Source organism: Nannobrachium achirus (assembly GCF_963921795.1).
Source record: "Nannobrachium achirus genome assembly, chromosome: 12".
NCBI lineage: Eukaryota > Metazoa > Chordata > Actinopteri > Myctophiformes > Myctophidae > Nannobrachium > Nannobrachium achirus.
In genome coordinates, this window is record NC_137832.1 from 49,267,704 (window position 1) to 49,275,756 (window position 8,053).

Sequence of the window (8,053 nt, forward strand, 5' to 3'; positions counted from 1 at the left end):
CCCTCTTTTAATCGGTCGGCACAGAAGCACAAGAAAATATATAAGATAAAAATACGCGAGATTATATTAGGCTTCCTTGGTGAACAACACGTGAAAAGCAAACGCACCGTGGTGGTGACATAATGACATTCCGTGTCCCGTATGGTGGACAATGTTGTATCGCCTTTAACACCGAGCCGTTGTGGAGAGACTCATTGATGGCAGCTTCACTCACACACAACACACCGTAGAGATCTATCTAGCTGCCATGGAAAACATTGCAGCAGCTGCTACACATCGTGTAGCCTACTGTAAGGACTATACACTAGGCTACATTTACACATTATGGCAATAAAATAAAATGCTTTAATAGGCAAGTTGACATTGTGTTGTTGCTTTGTTTCTTTCTTTCGGTCACAAAATGAAAACATCAACAACAACACTTATTTACAAAGCTGTCACCTGTCATTTGTTCCGTATACCTACTTACCCCGTGTTGAGAATATTGATCGCGTCTTTTATATAATCCGTTCGCACTACTGTAAAGGCATAATAATCCGTCAATAAACGTGTGCAGGTGCACGCACACACACAACCTGCTGCTATAGTACTTTGCTCAATTGAACAGAACCTACGCACTTAGCAGCTATAATATCTGACTATACCGATGCTTCTTCTCTACTACAACTGCTTGCTTCGTTTATACTCTTTCGCGCGACGGTGTCGCTTCGCCGACGAGAACTGATGTAGGCTACTAACATAACAGCTGTAGTTCTCTTGTAGCAGGTCAGTTGTTGTCGGCGAGCGACGCCGCGTCGCACGACAGGAGTTCTTATCAAGACAATCACCACACATTTTATTGTATTTTTTAGAAGAGACGTTGTTAGTTGTTCTACGCACTGACTGACCAACAATAACACCACCAAATGAAAAGGAGACGTTATTTTACACTTTCAAAGCAAAAAACTACGAATTCTTGGCATGAAAGTGACATTTCATGACACTTTTGTCGAAAAGACAACACCACACACACACACACACACACACACACACACACCTATGGAAGCCATGAAGAGAGACAGCGAGAGGAGGAAGTGTCATTCTGTCAGTGGCACGCGCACTCACTCAGCAAAAAGCTACTGTATTATAATAATATAACGGTTAAATAACACAAACAAACAAGCAAAGATTAAACGAAAGCGAATTATGCTTTTTTACCTGTACCGCTGAAACGTCGCGTCAAGAAGAACTAAAGGTCCCGCGTTCATTTAAAAGTCCCAAGTTGGCGGAGAACTAGACGTTTGGTGCCGACTTTGTGAAGTGTGCGTGCGTGTGTACTGTGCGTGTGGAGCTGACTGTCTATCTTGTCTGTCACTCGAGGACTTCCTGGATGAGCAGCCGCCGCCGCGTCGTCGTCGTCGTTATATACTTCCCTCGTACAGCCGATCTTCAAGCTCACAACTGGTAGCAAAGGGGAAGGCTCGTGTGGTTGCAGATCGGCTGTTTCGCGGGGCGCGACACCGTCGCACGACAGGTTCCAGTTCCAGTGTTTGACAGCTCACTTTGACAGGCGCAAATAAGTTCTGTTCTGACAAGAAGTTAACACTCTACTTTTCTTTTGGTATTGATAATTAACTTTATTATATTTTTTGGTAAATGTATTTGGGTAGGGAATGGATAATAATAATTAATAATAATAATAGGCCCTTTATTAAACGTTTTGTTTTCTAGTTTATCGCAAATTGTAATTAAACGTGTGTAGTAGGTACCTTAACTACCTTGTTCTTTTTCTTTTATAACTATGTGGTATGTAGTCTTCTACACACTAGTCTAGTAGGCTACTTGTCTGTCGCTTGTTGCAACGTAATGTCCCCCGACACAGAATTCAAAATGCAATCCTGACATCTAGTGTTGGATTTAGGAATTTCAGCTATGGGATACCCTTTAAGCCAAGGGGTTTATCAGACTAATACTAATAGTTGATTATTAAAATACATTTGAATTGATAGAATAATAATTAAGAAGGGGCGCACGCTGGCCTACTGGTCCAGGCGCATACCACATAGGCTTTGTGTAGCCTGTAGCGGGTCGCTGGTTCGATTCCCGAGCCCGACCAGATTTGCTGTGTACTCCCCATTTCCTGTCAGTCTACCGTCTTGTCAATAAAGGCATAAAAGCCCCCCAAAAAACATATCTTAAAAAGAATAATCACTAAGAAAGTAACCTACAGTTGCAGCCCTAAAGTACAGTAGTAATGCCAGAAAGTAACAAACCTTTGGCTCAGGGGACACCTGTAAAATATTAATTTCATCCACGGCACCCGTGAATTACATTGTTACTTCCCCTACTATTATGGAAATATACAGCATTCTGCATCACCCCTGGACTTGCGTCACTCAATCTACCACAGGGTAGAGGGACTCTTGTCAACTTAGCATGGCAGGCTGAGAACCACAAACATGGCTAGCCAGTCTATCAGGCTGCTTAACCAGCACTGAGCCCTCTCACCATTTCAGTCTAAAGCAGAACACATCGCAAATGCAACTTGTTGAGCTTGTAAATCGTCTATTTTCAGCACACACCACCATCATACCACTCAGCATAAATTAAGCATTATTCTCCAACTAATTACTTTAGTTCTATGACTTTATGTATAGATGAATGTAGATAGACTCATACATGTTATGAATATTTTATTATCCGCTGCTCCGTCTTTATTGCATTATGGAATATGGATATATATATCTTTTTTTTACTCTGGAATTTTTGTATGGAGATCCCTGATTTCATCAATATTAAGCCCATATCTAACAGGGGCATAAAAGGGATTCTGTTAGGGATCTCCATATATGGGCATAAAAGGGATTGTATCCCAGGTGATGATGCCCTGTTAGGAGAACCACACTAACAGAAACCATATATAGCCAAGACAGATGGCGCTTTTCGCCCTTAGGCGTCTTACTGATTTTATTTATTTCATCCTCACTTTCACTTTGTACACTGATATTATGTTCATTATCAGTTCAGGGATCTCCCAAATGTTAAAGGACAAGGGCTTGGAAAATAGTCAAAAGTACATCAAATGTTTTTTGTACTGTACTGTGGCAACCCCCAGTTTGGGCCAGCTCCATGCCCTCTACAACCAGCCAACCACCATGTCAGTGCTAAACACATTTATTAGAAATGATCAGGTAATTGACAGCAATTGTTTGTTATTCGTTTAGAATGGCACAACAGTGCTCTGAAATATTCTTTAGCACGCTCAAACATTAAGGCTTTAATATTGCTGGGGTTTTGTTGCTAGCAAGAATGGGAATTTCCAAATGACCCAAAGACCTGCCTGGGAATTCCTAGTGCTGAGTGCTCTATAAGCAAAAAGTCTTTTCACGTAGCTTTGACTTTTTATTTTCCGGCAAGTTGTTCGTAGAGTTTGGGAACATAGTCGTCCCACTCGGCCTGGTAGCAGGTTCCGGCCACAGGGGCTCCCAGCCCGTACTTCTTCCTGAAGGCCTGGATCTTGAACTTGCCGCGGTTGTCTCCGGAGCGGTTCGTCAGGATGGGCTCCGTGCAGGACAGGCTGCCTGGCTGTTCATACACCAGCCACACGTACCTGTGCAGACCTGTGGGGGGCAGCAGAGAAGAGGCTTTGTTTTCAACTGTTCAGCAGCACAATGGCACATATCCAGGTTTTATAACGCAGTTGAAAATTGATGTCAGAAAGAATGAGGAACATGCAGTAAAATCCTTTTTGTTACAGGTTTTACTCTCAGGTTACATTTGTATGCTCTCTCGAGTTACAAATGGATACATGGAAACAGAGGATTTTACTGGGTATCGTTATGGACACCGTGAATACACAAATAGAATGGTTGCACAACCTTCATATGAAAATGCACCAACAACAGATTTGGATTCTAATAGGGCCTACAGTGCATATACATAGACTGACTGTTCTCTCCACAATAAAAGATGGAAGAGACAAGTCTCTTCATCTATTAAGTTGATTAATTCATGAAGGGGATGGATAGATTGGAGGTATTTAAAGCAAGCAGCAACAACAAACTTTTACAGTATATGAACCTCCGTTTCCTGTCCTCAGTTTACTATTCTACTGTATCTAAATAAACCAAAACTAAAATGTTTCAAGGAGGGGAGAAAGATTCAGGGTTCATACTGAACAATGGAGTTTGGCTATACAAAGTTCTGCAGTATGATTGGCTGTCCCACCATCTTCTATGCTTAACGTATACTTCGCTGTGCGCTAAAAAGCTGTTGTAAAAGCTCACATCACATTCTAATGCAACGCGTTGAGCTCGTAGATTGGCAATTCTCACCACAAGACAACAACAGTGCGCAACCAAGTACAGGTTTCATTGTACCGGTATATCAATGCAATGTTCTTACCAGTGCCTTTGGGGGGACCAGAGCCAACGTAGTCAGACATGACAGAGCCACTGGACACGTCGTTCCCCTTCATGTTGACTACCAGAAAGTGATGCCACTCCCTTTGATAAAGAGAAAGCACTATTGTTTATCTTAGATGCAGTGAATACATTTTCATCAAATCCTCAATATCCCAATGAGCATCTTTGCAACCTTCATGTACAATCTGTGGTATACATACTGTAGTACTCAAGACAACTAATAGGCTATCCATTATCCAACCTCCAAGTTGCAATTCCCTCCATTTGACAGCCCTATTAATGAAACGTGACGACGATAAACTCCCTAATATTGCACCTCTACAGACAACCTAAGTAATCCACTTTGTTTCTGTAAAGCCATTGTTTAAAATATAATATGACATTGTCACCACGCACTCCTCGTCCTGCATACCACCTACCCTGGCATTACCAGACTGATCAGTGATCACATGGGATAACTCACACGCTCTCCATACCGTGGAACAGGACGTTACCCAAAACCAACACTTGGAAAGAATCGTATGAATTTTTATTTAGAGGTTGGATAGCCTCCAAGTTGTGGCATAACCTTGCCTACCAGGCTTTCTGGGGGAAAGCCTGGTGTTCGTTCACAACAGGCTGTTTGGTTTCCGCCTAAAGCTCGGAAACCACTAGATCAAGCGGCATCGCTTTGATTTGGTTCCCCCCGTTTGTTTCCCCAATCCCTATTAAAATGCTCGAGTAGCCTAGTGTCGTCTTGCCAGTCGCTAACAGTTGGACTAAAAGATGCATATATCAAACGAATTTTTCAAAAGCAAAACTACTCCGCATCAAGGTGTTTATTAGGTAGGCCCTAAAAGTATGTCCTTGAGCGCAGGGGAATATTTTGGGTTAAAACTGAATACGGTTTGATCTTTCTGGCAAATTGTAGTCCTTTGAGTACTACAACATGACGTGTTGTGGTTTCCGCTCCAGACCGGTTACAACCCCAAAAAGTGAAGTGATCCCAGACTACTTGTGGCAACACCATGCAACAGCTCACTTGCACCATTGTTGTCATTTAATGATGAATCACATGGCATATGCCACCAAGATGTCTGTGATTGGGTTTCATGAATGGTGAGCATTGTAACATACAAATGCAATGCAGCCACTAGACGCAAATTGCAACTCAAGAAAATAAATCTGATCGTATTAAACAACATTAAACTCACCTACATTGCAGCTATACAGAAAGCTTGAATTATCCTCTATCTGCAAAGTGTTTTGACTGCAATGTTGGTGAGTTTATCGTCGTTAAAAAACAATCCGATAGCATTTTTCTGTTTGGATGCATGGGCTGCCAATGGTTGATGTTGCAACTCTAGATTCAGCAAGACAAAACATCTGAGTTGCAATTTGCAGCTATGCAGCCTTTTGGCTGTATGAAGTCACAGTGCCTGACTGGCTGCTGGTATCACCTGAATTTGGGGTCTTTCCTGCTGGGGGCATCGGGGTCAGTCAAGGCCAGAGTATACAGCTTACTAGGGTCACACCCTTCCCACTCTACAGCTGTGGGCCGGTTCTGCACCTGCAAAAAAAAAACAAGTTTGTCTGTGTGATGACGACTACTGTTCGAGCAGCCAAAGTTTAATTTACTGTAATGCAGTTAGCTGGAAAGAGGACAACAGTAGTCTTCTGTCAGTATGAGAGAAGCAGGACACAGTTCGAGCATAGGTGGCGCTGTTGAAGAGTATCTCCGTGCAATAAGCAGAGCAGACATGTCATCATGCATGCGTTTCATTATGACATTTGACGTTGCTCTCTAACAAAAAGCAAATCATAACCATACTTATAAGAGTCCCGTCTGATAGAGCACGAAGAATTATCATCACATAAACTGCATATTTCTAAAATGCAGTTTTGCAAAAACGCAGAGAAGGCCCGTTCGCTACCATCCATTGTAACGTTAGCCCGGTTAGCTTGCCTTGCTAACATCAGCCGACTACTAACCTGAGTCGGCGTGAGAACTTTACCCAGGTCGTCGATTTCAAGCGAGTCATACTTGACGGTGAGAGCACCTGCAGGCTTCTCCTCCACCTCTGTCAGCTCCAGAGGCCCGCTCCACTGGCTCACATCCACAGGCATGTTGTTCACTCACTGAATGGACAGTAAACTACACGCAACTCAACGCGCTGCTGCTCCTGTGTGTCTGCTTCTTCTTCTTCTTTAAGTTTAATGGCGGGTGACAACCGGAAGGTGTATACCGCCACCTACTTTACCGGAGTATGTAGTGCACTCCTTGCACTTAAGGAGTCATAATAGTCATTATGCAGTACTTTTCAAGTCCATCCATTTATAAACCCCCCCCATTGTCTTCTTCCATATTCAGTCCATTCTGTCCCCAGACCCAGCATCCTGAGTTGGAGAAAATCCTTCCCTCAGTAGCTTGTCCAGGTCCTCTCCACTTATATCCTCTATTTTCAGAAATCTCTTGCCCGCGTCTAGAATCATCTTGATTCTTTCTGTTTTCCCTTTAATTTCCATTGCACAATTCACTACCATAGCGATAAACGCCAGAAACTGTTTCCTGTCCATGCAAATTGTTTGCTCTGCTCTCTTTGATCTTTCCTCATGTCTTTCTTTCGCCCTTAATTCGTTTCCTCCCTCCATTTTCTTTACTGCCTCTGCGTACGATATTCCCTTTTCAACTCTAATCTTATTGACACTTTCTTCCCTTCTTCTTTTAGGGCACACTGATGCCCCTGCATAATGATTCCCTTTGCAGTGGATACATTTCGGCTCGCTCCTCTCTGTTGTGCACTCATCTTTACATTTCTCCTCCCCACATCTTCCACATTTCCTTGTTCTTCGGCAAACGGCCGCGGCATGTCCATATTCTTGACAGCAATAACATCTTAGAGGGCCCCTCTCAAATGGTCTGACCTTGTAGGTTACATACTCAACATATATCCTGTTCGGCAAATCTCCATTGAACTCGATGTACAGTGACTCACTATCCTCACTCTTTCCTTCTCTGAAGCGTTTCATTCTCTTCACTTTGTTTACCCCCAACAGGTCAAAAAATGGTTCCAGCTCCATTGTGAGTGGCACACCACTTATAACGCCAGCTGCATTTCTTCTCCCATGCCCAAGTTCATAGCACTCAACTCTGTGGCCATCAAACTTCGTGATGCCATGTACTGCCTTCAACATTTGCTTTTCTGACTTGCATTCTATAATTACCATTCCACTTCGAGCAATTCGAACCGATTTCACCTCTCCTAGTTTCTTCCCCACAAACATTGCAACACTGTGCCTATCACTAAATATTCCATCCACTTTTTTGACAGCTCTCATTCCTGCAGCATAACTGTCTTCCGTATCATGTCCATCACTTGCTGAGCTATATACTTTACTCCTTTTCCTTTTGTTTTCATTCCCCCTCGAGTCCTCTGCTTGAATTTCGCTCTCCGAATCCACCATGCTTCCGCTCGTACTCGCCATCCTCGACCTGTGTGTCTGCTTGCTCGGCTTGCAGAATGCAGAGTCAGACAGACAGACAGACAGGCAGGCAGGCAGGCAGGCAGGCAGGCGTACTACCGAATAACCGCTGGAGGGCGCAGTCTGCTTGATGATGCTTTTTGGCTGCTCTCAGTGGGGTCCAGACAAATTAGGTAAAACCACTGCTC

At 43.3% G+C, this 8,053-nt stretch overlaps 2 protein-coding genes across 6 annotated transcripts in view; both read right to left on the minus strand.

Moving 5' to 3' along the window:
• taok3a (TAO kinase 3a) overlaps positions 1–1,379 on the minus strand; it is a 99,889-nt gene extending 98,510 nt beyond the window's left edge. For 3 of the 4 annotated variants that reach the window (XM_080738049.1, XM_080738048.1, XM_080738046.1), the window contains exon 1: positions 1,198–1,379. The gene's annotated coding sequence lies outside the window, so the exon portion shown is untranslated. Of the gene's footprint in view, positions 1–469; positions 714–1,197 lie in introns of those variants that run through there. The other variant, XM_080738047.1, reaches the window with a different exon arrangement.
• Positions 1,380–2,657: 1,278 nt separating this feature from the next.
• Positions 2,658–7,918, minus strand: pebp1 (phosphatidylethanolamine binding protein 1). Of its 2 annotated transcripts, XM_080739620.1 has the most exons (5): positions 7,876–7,918; positions 6,375–6,565; positions 5,843–5,952; positions 4,384–4,484; positions 2,658–3,599 (listed from the first exon to the last, which is right to left on the minus strand). In XM_080739620.1, exons 2-5 carry the CDS (start codon positions 6,507–6,509, stop codon positions 3,382–3,384), a joined length of 564 nt encoding a protein of 187 aa, XP_080595746.1. In that variant the 5' UTR covers positions 6,510–6,565; positions 7,876–7,918; the 3' UTR covers positions 2,658–3,381. The 2 variants fall into 2 exon arrangements, with proteins under 2 accessions (XP_080595746.1, XP_080595745.1); XM_080739619.1 differs by lacking the exon at positions 7,876–7,918 and having other exon boundaries at positions 6,375–6,573.
• Between the last annotated feature and the right edge of the window lie 135 nt (positions 7,919–8,053).

Coding starts and splice junctions, on each gene's coding strand:
- pebp1 (XM_080739620.1), bottom strand. CDS start 6,509: ATGCCTGTGGATGTGAGCCAGTGGAGCGGGCCTCTGGAGCTGACAGAG. Junction 5,953..6,374: donor AAGTTCTCACGCCGACTCAG/GTTAGTAGTCGG, acceptor TTTTTTTTGCAG/GTGCAGAACCGGCCCACAGC. Junction 3,600..4,383: donor TGGTCCCCCCAAAGGCACTG/GTAAGAACATTG, acceptor TGCCCCCCACAG/GTCTGCACAGGTACGTGTGG.